The sequence below is a fragment of the Cibotium barometz genome, chromosome 50, assembly GCF_041138505.1.
Source record: "Cibotium barometz isolate CiBa-2024 chromosome 50, ASM4113850v1, whole genome shotgun sequence".
NCBI classification, from domain to species: Eukaryota; Viridiplantae; Streptophyta; class Polypodiopsida; order Cyatheales; family Cibotiaceae; genus Cibotium; species Cibotium barometz.
In genome coordinates, this window is record NC_141095.1 from 17,776,952 (window position 1) to 17,792,920 (window position 15,969).

The 15,969-nt window shown below is 39.5% G+C and overlaps 1 protein-coding gene across 1 annotated transcript; it reads left to right on the forward strand.

The window, feature by feature from the left end:
• Positions 1-1,325: 1,325 nt before the first annotated feature.
• Positions 1,326-7,055, forward strand: LOC147609882 (uncharacterized). Its single transcript, XM_086787219.1, has 6 exons — positions 1,326-1,393; positions 1,483-2,000; positions 4,325-4,574; positions 4,659-4,722; positions 4,803-4,950; positions 6,930-7,055. Exons 1-6 carry the CDS (start codon positions 1,348-1,350, stop codon positions 7,053-7,055), a joined length of 1,152 nt encoding a protein of 383 aa, XP_086643345.1. The 5' UTR covers positions 1,326-1,347.
• The last annotated feature ends 8,914 nt before the right edge of the window (positions 7,056-15,969 follow it).

Below are 15,969 nucleotides of genomic sequence, written 5' to 3' on the forward strand. Positions count from 1 at the left end.
TCGCTGGACGTTTTGTTGAGGAGGCGGAGTTTGCGAAACAGCTGGAGAAGACGACGTTAATAGCTGGAGAAGACGACCTTAAGCGACCATTGCATTTGGAAGGTTTCGCTTACCCATGCGTTTGGAAGGTTCTCTGCAGAATTCGAGCAACAATTTTTTCCAGTGATATTTTTCTTTATCTCTAGCGTATTCCGAAAACATTGATATTTTTCCTTTATCTCTAGCGTATCTCTAGCGTATTCCTTATCTCTAGCGTAGGCGGGTATCTCTCCTTATCTCTAGCATAGGCAGGTAACAATGGTTGAGAACTCTCCTTATCTCTTGCATTTGGAATGTTGCTCTCTCGAATGCAGGTATAGGGGCTATTGGAGCACAATATTGTGCGTTGGCGCTCTAGAAAAAGAGGGCACACATTGCCTGGGGTGGAAGCATCAAGATGTACATAGGAGAGGGGAGGTTGGTGGGTGGGCACCTAAAGGAACCTAAATGTTAGGTACCTTATGTTTACCTAAACATTAAGTACTTTAGTTCTACCACAACCTTTAGCCATATAATATATACATAGCATAGAGGTCATGTGAATTTATACACAACATAGAATTTTTTAACTCCCATTCAAATGTTAGATACCTTAGGCTTACCTTTACGTCCATTGAAATGTTAGATACCTTAGGCTTACCTTTACGTCCTTAGGCTTAGCACCTTTACTCCCATTCAAATATTAGATACATTAGGCTTACCTTTACTTCTCCCAATAGGAATAGGAAACTTTAAAGCACAAGCTCACACAACAGAGAGTCATGTAAGTCCCATTTGAATGGTGCATTTCTTGTACGCATTGCTTGAACATATGGCACAATGAATTTGAGCTCACATTTGGCTATGGATCATCGTAATGATGATGACGAAGAAATGGGCAGACGAGTTTGGGTGCATTTCTCAGAGTAAGGCTTGCATAATGGTTCTTGCACCTGCACGTCCTTCTACGCTTATATCATGGTCCTCTCGGACGAAACACTGCAATGGGTTTGCATCACTGCCACCATGAACAGCCAATATATATTAGCTCCTTCAATGGCTCTTGTATTAAGCTAGGAAGCTCAGGTTTATTGGTTTCTCCTCAAATGTGCACTCTAACCAGAAGAGCCCATTTTGCAACTCTAGCTCTTCAATATAATCCGTGGCTTCACTTCATGTCTATGCTATTCTCTCTCTCCCCACACACACACACACTAGTAGGAGATGTTTGTGTGTGAGGTTGATGTTTTCCTATATACATGAAGTAGGGTTTATGTGTGATTCAGTTCAAACTTTTTGCTACTCATATTCAGGGCAAAAGAAAGGAAGATGGCTCCAAGAAAAGCAGGAAAACAACAGGCAAAGACTAAGAAAGGTATATGATGTGAATAGCCAAGATTCTATTGAGATTGTGTTTTATTGTTTTAGATATGCTTACTTGGGCTTGGTGTGTGTGTCTTACAGACAACAGGGGATACTCACTAAGATCTGGGCGTGTTTGTTTGACTCTTAGCGAGGAAGCTCAATCACGGACACCTTTGTCCTCACATGTATCTCCTGTTAGAGAGGAAACAGAAGCGCATAATTCTCTTGGTCATGAGGAAGAAGTGCTTGTGTTGGAGAACGAAATGAGCTCACCTCCTCCAACTCACACGGAGATTCCTGAATCTAGTACTGGTCAAGGGGAGACCCATAGAAGGCTTCTTGGAAAATCTATTGAATTGGGATTGCTTGGTGATGTATTCACTAAGTTTTTTGTGCAACGCAATTCCTCTACCCCATTGGTCCCTTTATGCAGGCTGATTCCAAATGAATCCATCCGTACAGTTTCTACCCAACTTGAGGTGTTTCGTGATTCTTTTGACTGCCATGGTTATGTCGAAGCATCTCCTCCTTTTTTAGTTTCACTTACACGTCCAGGAAGCTCTATGTATTTCGCAGTCACACAAATAGACTTGCAAGAATGGGGACCAAACTGGGTGGTACAACATGACAGATTTGAGGATGAAATCAGAGGAACTGAGTGGGAGGATCTCAGTGGTAAGAAGTTTCTTGTATGGGATGGCAATCATCGTGTGAAGGCATGGATGTCTCAAGTGCGCGAAGGTATGTTCTTTTGAATGTCATAGAGTGATTTTATGCAACATTAAAAGTAATATATTGTAATATCTTTATTTTGCTTTCTCTAGCTTGGTCTCATAGCCCCTCACGCCATGTCCGGGTCAAATGTCAATTTTTGGTTGTGGACAAGAAGCAAGAAGGAGAATTGCTATTGGCTTTGCGATCTCAAAATGAGTAAGTGATCTCTCTCTACTTAATTATGGACATTGTGAAGTCATGGTTAAGTTCTTAGCTCATTGTGACTCTTTACAACACAGATTGGTGTGCACTAGTGTTACACCCACATTGTCACATGAGATCTTCATGTTTCAACGATTTGGAATGGCGGACAAATCATCCATATTGGACTACCTTGGTGAAGACGTAAGGAGGTGGGCTTTAATGGAGCTTAGTTTGGAGCGACGAAGTGGAGAGCAATGGTACAATGCTCCAGCTACAATCTTGGCACAGCTTGTGTGGAAGGTAGTGTTTGCATTTCCCATCTTTTATTAATAAACGGATTATCAATGTTTTTTAATCGTGTGAGTGATAATGAGTCCTTTTCGTTATACGTAGACACCGTTTGAAAATGCGGTGAAGCAAGCTATATCATGCATTGATAGACATGCCATGGGGTTGCAAGAATATGAGACAAAATGTGAGAAATCCAGACGTGGTGTAGAGCAAACATTTCGAGATAGAGCATACAAGATGCTCATAATTGCAAACCCATCCAATGGTGATGCATTCTTTCAACTCGTATATAACTATGATTGGTCCAAGAAGGGATTGGTTGCTCTGACCAAAGAAAAGCTCTACACAGTCGCCATATCTCGGATTTCAACTCAAAGGTATGTCACATGTCAATAAACCTCCCTTAACATAAACTAACCTTAATATCTAATCTCTTATGGTTTTGGTATGATGCTGAAATAGGAAGACGGAATTGCTTCAAATGCTTATGACCGGGAGGGCAAAGGACAAGGTAATTTTAGAGATGTTTGGGGATAACAAAAAGATGTTGCTGCATATGAAGAAAGAGTTGTATTGGGAAGAGCTAATAGGGGAGGCAGACTCTATTTTGGAGGGTTTATTGGTATATGATGATGTTGTCTACATCCCACCATTTATGCAATGGGTGCAAGAGGAGCGATCGAAACACATACCATGGGCTTTCCATGAGGTGTGGACAAAGATTGGAAAAGTAAAGGAAGGCCAAAAGCAACCTGAGGTGGAGAATGCCGCAAAGAGGGTTGTCTATAGGTATATATCTTCTATTGCCATTACATTTTTGTAGAAAATACATATACGCTTTTAAAAAAATATTTTAGTACTGTTTGTTTTATTTTGGACATGTAGGTGGGTGCAGCTACTCATTGGCCAAGGTCTAATGGACGAAGAGACGGAAGCAATCAAAGAATGGGTAGATCCAAATTCCTCGGAAACAATGTACCCGAAGGAATGGGTTGAGAGAGGGGTTTCTGATTGGGAATTAAGAGATGTCCTTGGTGGTTGGACTATCCTCTAAATCATGTGCCTCCAAGTGAGGAGCTCCTAGAAAAAGGTACTTTTTTGCTTTCTACTGAATTATATGCATGTAAATGTAAATGTATATGTTTATGTAAACCTTCCTACCTATACATATGTAAACTATCCATATGCATATACATATTAGATACATATACATACAGATATATACATATACAAATACATATGTATATACATATGCATACATAAATACATACCTACACACATACACTAAATTCCTACATACATACAAAGTTCATGTTACATTTAAGATTTGGCATGTTAGATTTTAAAGAAACATTGTTAAGTTTTGATATATACATACCTACATACATATACATATAAATAGATACATATACCTACATACATATACATAGACACATGCCTACATACATATACATACCTATACATATACATAGATACATACCTACATACATATACATATACATATACATATGCATATACACATACACATACATGTACATATACATATACATAGATACATATACATCTACGTACATATACATATACAAAAAGGTATGGGGATTTTTACCTTTTTACTAATTATCTTGATCTATTTCTTGAAGAATTTAAGAATTGCCAATCTGAGCTTGAAAGAGAGCCCCCAACTCAAGAAGACTCTAGAATACCTTCCCCACAGCCAACAATCTTGACCCAGTCTCCAGTATTTGGATCCTCGCGCGTGGCCCCAAAACCATCCACACCACTGTCACGAGTGCCACAATCACACCAAGAGCATACATCTACATCATCTCAAGTGCAACGTGAGAGGCGAACAAAGAGACGTCTTGACATTATGCATGATGTTCAAGAGGGAGACCCCACAAATGAAGATCAAGAGAGAGACCCTCCAGAGCATCTTCAAGAGGGGGAGGTGTCAGGACAACGTGACATCATGGACATGACTAGTAAGAGTACTTTCCATTGCAAATTTATTTTGAGAAGTGTGTGCTTTCGAAATGCATCTCATTTTTTGTCTTGTTTACTTGCAGGTGAGAGATGTTTTTCACACATATTGCTGGTAGACATCCACACTCTTTCGGAGGGCTCAGATAGGTAAAAAGAAAAATTTCACCATATAATTAGTTTTCCAAGTTGTACTTACCAAAACCAAACATCATAAATCTTTTATGTAGTGTGGAAGAATTCTTGATGAAGATTCCCAAGGCTCTATCTCATAGAGGTGCTCCCTCAGATACAGTGGCTCGCCTCGTATGGGCTGACTTTCCTACAGGTTTACAGGTTGTTGATGTAGATACAGATGGGTGTCCCTCATGGAATCAAGTTTCTTCATCATTGATATGTGCCACACTCAGTTTTGTTGGTTTGTTTGTGGCTGATGAGGGTTGGTTTGTGTGTTTGAGTCTAATGGATCAACTTCCTAAAATATATTCCATGGGAAAGAAAGTTGGATTGGTCATGCATCGAACAATGTCTGTTCATGTGGAATCAAGTTATTTGTATGACAATGGAGAACGGGTAAGTCATAATCTCTGAAATATTTCCCTTTGTGTATACATGTTATGTGGTATGGATATCCAAACATAATGTTTTCTCGTTATGGTAGGTGGATACATTGGCGCTTAGTATGTTCTATCGAGTAAATTGCCATGTCCCTATTATTGATCGTGAGGCTGGGCAAAATGTTTCAAAGAAGTTATTCAATGCTCAATGAAATTTCATTTTTGAGAAGAATAAGAAGCATCCATTCCAACGCACAATGGTCTTGGAGCGCTACATTCGAGGTGGTGCAGAAAGATCTCCTATGTTCTTTAGGTGAGATAATTTTCATTCTGGTCATTTTCATAGCTACTTTTTCAAAATACTTAGATGCACGTTTATGATTGTATTTCATTGTAGGTGGCTAGTGGAGACCTTCTCAAGTGAAGGAGATAGTGTCTTGGACGTTTTTGCGGGATGTGGAGGCTTGGGACGTGCATGCCAAGAGTTAAAAAGGCACTATATGGGGATAGAGAATGACATGGAGGTAGCCAAAGCAGGTCTGGGAGATTTCTGATTAGGTCGGGATGACATGTAGAAGAATGCTATAATTAGAATGCTATAATTTGTGGATCAAAAGACTTTGTATTCGAGATTGTCATGGTTTGGAAGTTTAAAGATCGATATATACATTTTTTATCTTTAAAAGATTGTGTTTTATATTTAAGTAAGTAAGAAAGTATGTATGTATGCAATGTATGTATATATGCTAGTGCTGCGTAGGTGGCTCTTGTATATATGTATGTATGTATATGTATATGTATGAGGTGTATGAATTTAGGTAGATATATGTATATATATAATTATATCAATAAGTATGATGTGGATCAAAGACTTTGTAATCGAGATTTTCATGGTTTGGAACTTTACAGATCGATATATATATTTTTTATCTTTAAAGGATTGTTTTTTATATTTAAGTAAGTAAGAAAGTATGTATGTATGTATGTATGTATATATGTTAGTATGTATGTAGGTAGCTCTTGCATGTATGTATGTATATGTATATTTTGTATGTGTATATGTATGAGGTGCATGAATTTAGTTACATATATGAATATATGTAATTATATCAATAAGTATGATGTGGATCAAAAGATTGAAATTTATATTGTTGATCTTTCAAAGCTTGTTATTTATATGTAAGTAAGTTCTTGGTCCTTTACAAAGCTCATAGTAAGTTCATGGTCCTTTGCAAAGCTCGGACTCCTTGTTCATTGCTCCAAAAAGCTCGGCAAAAAAAGCTCGCAAAAAAAAAATCCCCCCTTCTCAACGACTCCCTTGCAGGCTTGCTTTACATGCATGATGCACTCGGACTCCCTTGCACGCTTGCTTTGCATGCGTTCATTGTTGAGGCCCGTTTACATTGTGCAGCGTGCTATTGTCCCTCATCTCCTCAGCTTCTCTATAATCGTTATCTTATTTGTAGAGATTGAGGCCTCGTCAGTGCGTTGCGTAGCCCCATCTAGCTCCCGGAAGGGTGCCCACTGCCCATCTTGCTAGCCCACCCAACAGGGCCCATGGCGATTGCTTTAGTGGAGAATTTGGCAAGTCAGGACTGAGGGGCCACCCGGTCATGCATGGAGTCTCTTACCTACAGGCTACACTTACTGTAGTTTGATTTCTCATCTAATCTTGTGCTCTGTAGAACAAAATTAGGTCTAGTACTTCAACGTTAAAGTTCTTAAGGTTACATTCCGTTATATTTGAGCATGCTCCTTCGCTATTTTTATATTTTGCTTCATATGTTCTCTTTTTTAAAGTTCATATGTCGCCTTTCCAAGGATGTAAGGCTAGCAAAGCAGGGCTATTTCTTAATGGCTCTATCATCGCCCATGCAAGAAACTGAGGTTGGCCAGTCAATGCATGGGGTGACAACATGGGTGTAGGTCACCATCCTAACATCTCAAGAGGGAAAAGTTCACCATGGAAGCTTAGAGCTCCAAAAGACTAAGTGTACTCATGAAATGTATATCATTAAAAAGGTACAATGCCATGAGCCCTATGTGTAATATAGCCCAAGGCCCCAAAAGTACACATGTATATGACCCTAAGCCCAAGTACCTAGGCCCCATCCTTCATGTGTATGTGCAATCAAATCTACTTCATTATAAACCATCCCCTCCTATAATGATTTCACCCTCGAAATCAAAGGATGGTCATGCACAAAACATATACACAAGAGGCTAAATATAAAAGCCAAAAATGAACTCACGGCCTTGGTGTATCTACGATAAAAAAAAATATCCACGACGCCCGCCCAGATCAAATAGAAAGGATAAGAGGGTGTTGTTGACAATGAGGCTAATGATAATGATGCCTAGATCGAATGGAAATCCAAGCCATGCGTGACCCATGACCTTATCGATCCTGCCTCCTTCTAGATCAAATGGATGGTGTAATGCACCACATCCATCGATGAGATGCATCCAATGCCCCCTTGGATCAAAAGGATAATGCACCCATGCATAGGACCTTGTTGATACATGATAGTCCATATAGAACCACCCACTCAGATCATATGTGAATACATCATGATGGCATATCAATCCCACATACACAATGCCCCGCAAATGATACACATCATGTTCAAAAGTGAATGCCTGATAGACTATGTATGTGTCAATGCATAGGCATCCATGAGCATCAAAAGGAAATGCCTCATACTCCATAGCATGCTTCATCGAATGTGAATCCATGGGATGTCGTCACTGCATCCATCATCATACATAGGTCTATAGGCATGATCCACATCACAAGTGACTACGTGAGCATGATCCATATGTACTAGGCATAATCCTCATCACTGTTCGCATAACCCTCATACAGGTCACAATTATATACTCTCCACTCATCTCTCAAGAATGGGTCATAGACTCGGGGGGGTCACTCATATAAATATGTAAGTATCACGTGGGTTCAACAGAAGGACATTTTAAATATTTAAAACTTACAGAAATATATTTACAGAGGGGATTTATTTATTGTATTTTAAAAAAAATTTACAGATTTGAATAGGAAAGGATACATTATATTCACTAAAAAATTCACAGATAAGGGACTTTTTAAATAGGCCTTGAACGCACGTGATATAGAGGATTTATATATAGTGACCCCCCCGAGGTCATAGACTAGGTTCCCATAGATCCTCCATGAGGTACCCAATAGCTGCTCACTTCTAAATGCATGGGTAGCCTCATCATCAATGTCATCCATATCATCAATGTCATCGACATTGATGATGTCATCCACATGCTCATTCGCATCATAGGACTCATCTTCATCATATGTAGCATGTGTATGCACACTACCATCATCCACATAAACATAGATGCTCTCCTCATCACTATATAATAACACTCAAATGAAATGAATATGTTACCTTAGGAGTCGGAATACTCATCGTAGTAAGAGTATTAGTCTTCATCATCATCGAGCATATTTATCCCAAGTGAAATATATTTTAACTTTGGTGCATAATTTGATGCAATATGTCCAATCTCATTGCACCTCATTTGATGCGCGTGAGTAATAAAATGTCTAATGTACTTGAATTTGAGCAGTCGGCAAAATATTTGAAGTAAAGCTTGTATGTCAAAAGATAAATGACAAAAATAATTTTGTTGATGTTGAATAGTCAACAAAACGCTATGGTTCCTAAAAACTCAAGAATATTTCCCAAGAAATGCATCCAACATAGAACATATATCACAAAATACCTCCTTGATGCCGAAAGATGCTAAGTAATAATGTGTTGAACAAGATTTTAAAAGAGTCGTGAAATTTTATAGAAGAATTCTTAGTCATGTTTTGTCTACTTGTTGCTAAAATTGGTTGTTGAGGCAAAAAGAAGAATTTTTGGGGTGGAATCATATGATTTCTGATCTATTGAGATATGCATAGGAACTACTGCTATGCAATTTGTAGGAGAGGTGGAAAATTTAGAGCTTTTGATGGTTGATAGTTCACTACTACAAGGCAATCAAATATTGACGTTTTTTGTGATGAAAAAGAATTTCTTATAAAATTTACGATTGTCGATATGCGGGTCAAAAAAAGCATCGCTATAAAATCGTCAAAAACATCGTCCAAACAAGTGTCGAAACCAATGTCATAATAACTATTGAAATAAACGTCGAAAATGAATCATTTTTATGCTCATTTTGACGTATATACCAATGTTTATCGACACATATAGAGACAAAAACATGCAATTTCTTGACCCAAATTTTGATGGAGGCGGACAAATTTCAACTGCCATTATGATGCTTTTTGTGATGGATGCAAGTATAAATGTTTTTGGCATAATGGTGCCTCTAGGTACGTAGATGCACCATTATGCCAAATACGTCAAGATTTTATTGCATTTGTATTTAACTAAAGCTTTACACAAACTTAAAGAATTGAGACAAACAAAGATACATTGATAGAAAATCAAGTTTCATTACTGGATATTAAACCACAAAGATACATTGTTACCAATTGCTGAATATGAATCCTTATACGATAAATGTATACAAAAAAGTTACCGAATATGCGAGCGAACTATACATGCCCAAAAGAAGTGCAAAAAAGATAGATCTGTACAATTCCAAAAATGTGCATAACATGCGAGCTAAACTGGTGTCCAATCTATGAGCTAGCTTCAATGGGGAGGCTCAAGTATTGCTCTTTGCAAAAACAATGCAATACCCACCACAAATAAGGATATATAAACTTATTGAAACCTCAAATTTGCATCTGATATGAAGACTTACCAAAACCACAGCTCTCCATTAATCTACATTTTCGGTGTCTTGCTCAATGCACTCAAGCAAGGCATAAGTTCCATACTTGAATGCATAACGCTTCTCTAGCTTGATAGCCTGGAATCTAACCACCCTCTCTTGCATACATGAAAACAAAACATTAAAAAAAAACATACAACTATACACTAGTTGATATACAAACGAGAGGTTACATAAATCATGGATACTTACAAAATACTCATAAAATCAGTCCCATCCACCGTGCTGCCTGAGGTGCAAGCTCCCCACGCTCTCTAGTCGCCTCACCTGCTTCCTCTTGTTGCACATATCGTCGAGGGTTTTCTTCATGCTTCCTCACCTCCTCATCCCTTTTCTCTTAGTTGGAAAACCAAGGCTTTTCTCCCACTGTTTCTTGGGGGGATCACTAATAAATATTCAGGTGTAGCACATGGATTCAACAGAAGAATCCCTTTTTAACACATTTTTTACATACGGAAGGGTACCATTTAAAGGGGTATTCATAGGTTGAATAGAAAAAGGGTATGTTTTATTCATGAAAAATTCACAGATAAGGGATTTTTAAAATAGGCCTTGAACACACATGATACAGAGGGTCTACTTATAATGAACCCCCCGAGTACCGTTTTAATTGTTGGGTGACATTGGACATGTAACATCTCTTCTGCCTAGATAAGCAATTGACCTCAATTGTGTGTTTTTGTATTGCGAGCAAAGGAGATCAATGTCTTACAGTATAACAATTGTAGTATCTTCTCTAATTATGATAGGACACAACAACACAAAGCAACTATAGACGCGCTTGATAGTAGACGAGCTTGATAGCGGGCGCGTCTATAGGCGTTGCTTGAATAGAAAAATTACAGGTGCGTCTAATAGGACGTCTAATAGCGTGTGTATCTACGCGTGTATTGACGCATCTATTAGGGCGTCTACACTGAGAATCTAACACTGCGTCTAATAGCGCATCTATTTACGCATGTATTAGAGCATCTATTAGTGCGTCTACACTAAGAATTAGATTACCAAATCACATAATTTTAACAAAAACATCAATGCTTTTTTGCAAACCCACATATACAAAAATTAAGTGAGGTGAGGAAATGAGACAATATGTAAAATAGTTTAGCCAATATCAATGATGGGCTACGGTCCAATCTCATCCTCAATGAGATCAACCCTTGCCAAACTATCTACTTCAAAATCCAAACAAGTGTTTAGATCTACAAATGCATTCAACCCACTACTACTTGTGCTACTCATGTAATCGAAATCAGCATCACCAATGGTAGGCTCATCCTCACGGGTAATGGCCTCAATATCTATATCTCCTATATCATGATCATCCTCCTCTCTCGTATCACGGTCATCATCACCTCCATGGCCATGATCATCCTCCATACGCTCCATATTCGTAAATGTACTATACATCACTTTAGAACGTGGCATAATAGGTATGACATGCCACCATCTGTTATTATCCACAATTGGTTGATAGATAACCTAATTCAAACACAAATACAATCATGTTATTTTCCCTGCATCGAAGGTATCAAATATTTAAAAGTGAGTACTTTTATATGTGTGTACGGTACCTGTTCACATTGTTGCGGAAGTACTAGTGTGTCCTTCTTACTTTGCCAAAACTTTGTGGAGTCAATAGTTACAAAGCCACTTGCATGGCATTTGATTGTTGCATTAGGGCCTCTTTCCACCACATCCTTAAACCACTTTACATCCAAAACATACACAAAGAAGCGTCGAAAGTCAAGCTTAATAATATCTTGGATTATGTCACAATAATCATCCATGGCTCCATTGGCTCCCTCAAAGCTAGCAATGACGCCGCAATCTTGTGTGTTTCTCTTATCATCAATCCGTTGTGTTCGAAAATGCTTGCCCTGACACTATATAGCTTTGAACATAGTGCACTACACCAAGACAAAATCAATTAAATAAGCAATCTAAATTATTGAAAGCTCCTAACTTATGCATGACATTCTATATATCGACCTTGCTCATGCATCCCCTAGCATACTCCCATTCTTCCATTGTGATACTTAGCCCCATGTCTTTCTCTGCTTTCTCCATTTCGTCAAGTAGCCAATCCACATGAATATCCTTTGGAAGTGCTCTTAGATACTGAGGGTATGGCACACGAGATCCGTGGTGTGTATGAAAGAGGGCCCTTTCTTCTTGTCTTCTTGCCTTTGCATCCTCGTATCTTGTCACCCATCTTTTCATCACATCACTATTAAGCATGCAATAGAGGTTGATATTATTAAGCAACTCCGTGTCTATTACTTTGTTGCGTCCTTTCCCTTGAGGCACGATAGAGGTCATCCTTAGGTCTTCATCATCTCTCCATAGTCGTGGGAGAGAGCTATCCACATCAACAAGAAACTTAGAAATATATACAAGTGACTCTTGTATCAACCAATCCTTGGCCATGCTACCTTCGGGTCTCGCATTTTGTCTCACAAAACCCTTCAAGGTCTTCATGAAGCGCTCGAGGAAGAACAACCATCGTGCATGTATAGTACCGCATATAGTAATCTCATCCACCAAATGGACTATGAGATGTGGTTGGCTTGTGAGAATAGAACGTGGAAATGTCTCCTCCATTAAACAAACCACCTCCACTAACATAACTCCAGCATTCTCAAGTGTGGTGGGATCTATTTCCTTTGAGCTCATCATGATCTCTCCATAGTCGTGGGAGTTGATGCTGCGGTAAAAAGATCGTCCCGCTCCATGCTATCATCCCTCTCTTCGGATTGATGGGCATATAAATCCCGCACCATATCATCAAACACCTCCTCCTCCATGGCTTCATGAGGTAATGGCGGCGGGCTACTATCACCATCACTCCGCATCCGTAACGATCCCTCTTGAAGATCCCACCTCATATCGCTGACGCTTGGCCTCCTCACGAGAGCGACGAGCATAGGGCAACATATGTGGGTGTGGCACTGCATCCTGTATCAAATTAAAACGGGATCATAACTCAAACATATGAACACCCATAGGTATCTCAATCAACCTTAACTCTTTAACACTTACCATGTTTATGGTCGCATCCCATTCTCCATACTTTGAGATGTGATTGAGTGTAATCCTGCGTGCACGATACATGTTTCCTTGACACATCGATCACACATACATTTGATTTTTTGCTCCAACCACATTTCACGATGGTGGATACAGAGGGATTCATCCTCACTAGAGCTACTTGTTGAAGATGGGAACATCCTACAAATAAACAACCAAAAAAATTGCTCTTATATCAAATATTTAATCTACAAACTCTGTGGCGCATCTAATACCGCGTCTAAAACCGCGTCTGTTCTGTGTGGTACGCGTCTATAGGCACGTCTAAATTCTATAAACGCGCAATTAAACGCGGTTTTAGACGCGATAGTAGACGTGACATTAGATGGTTCTGTAGACACTCTTGTAGATGTGATTTTCAATTTCAAACCTACTTTTAGCGCGCTTGCTTTTCTTCACATACTTAACGGGCTTGCTTTGCTATTAACAGATCCATAGCGTAGCATCCACACTTATCTTCAAGCACCCACACTTATCTACAGGCTTACATAATCATCTCCAAGCACATAAGAGAAGAGGGTGAACAAGGAAGAGAAGAAAGAGAAGCAAAGGGTGAACAAGGAACAGAAGAAAGAGAAGCAGCTTTGAAGAAGGACAAGAAGCTTCCATACCTCTATCCAAGGTAAGTCTCTTTAGGGTTGATCTTCTTTGAAAGTTGCTCTCGTTTGATTCGTCCTTTGCTCTCTTTGAAACGAATGTTTTTGATACAATAACTGTGTTTTTATGTCGGGCGCGTCGGGCGCAACGCATGTCCTTCTCGTCTTTTTAGAATAGTATGTCTGTCAGAGCGCATCTATAGATGCATCTGAGAGTGCGTCTAAAATCGCGTCTACAAACGCGTCTACAAATGCGTCTACTCTATGTGAAAACAGGTAGCCGCGTCTGTAGATGCACTGTTAGACGTGATTTTAGACACTGTGTTTTTTCTCTCTTTTTTTTCCCCTCCTCTCTTTTTCTTTTTTTTTCTCCTCTTTTTCTGTCCTTCTCCTCTCTTTTATCCCCACCACTTTTTCTCTCTTTTTCTCTTCTCTTTTCCTCTTATCTCATGGAAATAAGTGATTGCATGAATGAAGAAAGGGATTGCATGAATGATGGAAAGGGAAAGCATGATTGAAGAAGGGGATTGCATTAATGATGGAAAGGAAAAGCATGATTGAAAAAATAGATTGCAGTCTATATTTTCCTCTCTTTTTCCTTCTCTCTTTTATCCTCTCTTTCCTTCTCTTTTTGTCTCTCTTTTTGCAAACTCTTATCTCCTCTCTTTTTGTCTCTTTTTTTCTCCCCTCTTTTTCTCTATTCTCCTCTCTTTTTCTCTCTTTTATCCACCTCTCTTTTCCTCTATTCTCCTCTCTTTTTCTCTCTTTTATCTCCTCTCTTTTCCTCTCCTTTCTCCTGCTATACATGCCTTTTCTACTCTCTTTTCTTCTCTCTTTTTCTCTCTTTTTCTCTTCGTTTTCTCTTCTCCGTTCATCAGTAATCTTCTTTTTTTCTTTTTTCCAGTTCATCATCTGGCCAGGAAGCGCTTCAGGCTCACTTGAGCCTCGGGAATCTATCTTTCGGGACTTATAGAACCTTTTGGGACACCCTCCCAGTCCTGCGGAGTTATACGGCTACATGATGGGTACTCTAAACACCCCCCAAGAGTCGGCACTACAGACTCCAAACCACCCCAACCCCACACCTTTTGAGATTACCCCAGTGGATTCAACACAGCCTAGCCGGCTACATAGCCGAGACCCTTCCCCCATGCCGTCAGGAGGCCCTTCTGCCTCGCATAGCCATCGGCATACTCCCGTGCAGTCGAGACTTGGTTCTCCAGCAGCTTACAGGTGGCCAGCATAGTAGCTCGACACGACATAGTAACAGGCTGTTCCACGGGAACACGGACTATGGAAGGAGGCCGGAAGCAATTAATGTGAGAGAGCAGGATTGTAGCCAATGGGAACATAAAGACGCAAATAATTTTTTCATATTTTTGTGCCGAAGTGCAATGTAAATCGTTTTAGGCCAATGTGGGTTCAAAATGAGAGTTCTAAGTGTATTAAGCAAGGCTCACTTATGGGGTTGTTCGCCCATGTGTGAAAGAGGCCTAGGGTTAGCGTTAGTGACATCTTCATAAAAGAGATGTTAGCTAAAGAAAGAGGACGTTTTTGGCCATTCTCATAAGCTATTGAGTGAAGCTCTTGAGCTCTCAAGCTATGGCAACTCTCTAACTCTCTCTCTGTTGTACTCTAATGAGCATCAAGCTACAATGAGTATAGCTCCACTTCATTCTCTTAATCTGTTTTAGCATCATTGAAGTAGATTAATCTATGATTAGTTGAATGCTTCTTTCTTTCTCTTGAGTATGCCGCATGCTTGTAGTGTGTGTGTGTGTAGTCTCCATTGATGCAAGCTCTTGCCCACTTCATTGGCAATGAGTTATTCATGGATAGACTCTCTCTCTATGAGCTTGTGGGTTTGTGAATGTTACATTCTATGCTTGCTTAAGCTTGTGGGTTAGTAGATGCACGCTTATGGATTTGTTGGCATTAGGAAAAGCTAAGATTTAATCAATGTTTGAATGGGATTAAGAGATTGCCATGCATTGCTTGTTCTCTTGATTAGTGTCGTGGGTTTAAGGGATTGAGAGATTGATTGAGGTGTTGAATGGTTGAATTGTCAAGTGGTGGTTCGTGTATGTGAGCTCTCCTGCAACAAGGGATAAGCCTTCATGCACTAATCGGGTCGAGTCCTCGGATTGACATTGTGTTTCTCAACACATTTGTTGATCGGTAGTACTCTATGAGCACTATATTGCAAGGTAGAGAGAACCGCTCTATAATGGCGCCGCTGTCGGGGAACGAGTACCTACATTAGTTGAGCACCATACACATACTACCACTCCTTGTTAAGCTCCAATCGGTTGCAAAACTGTTGGATAGGA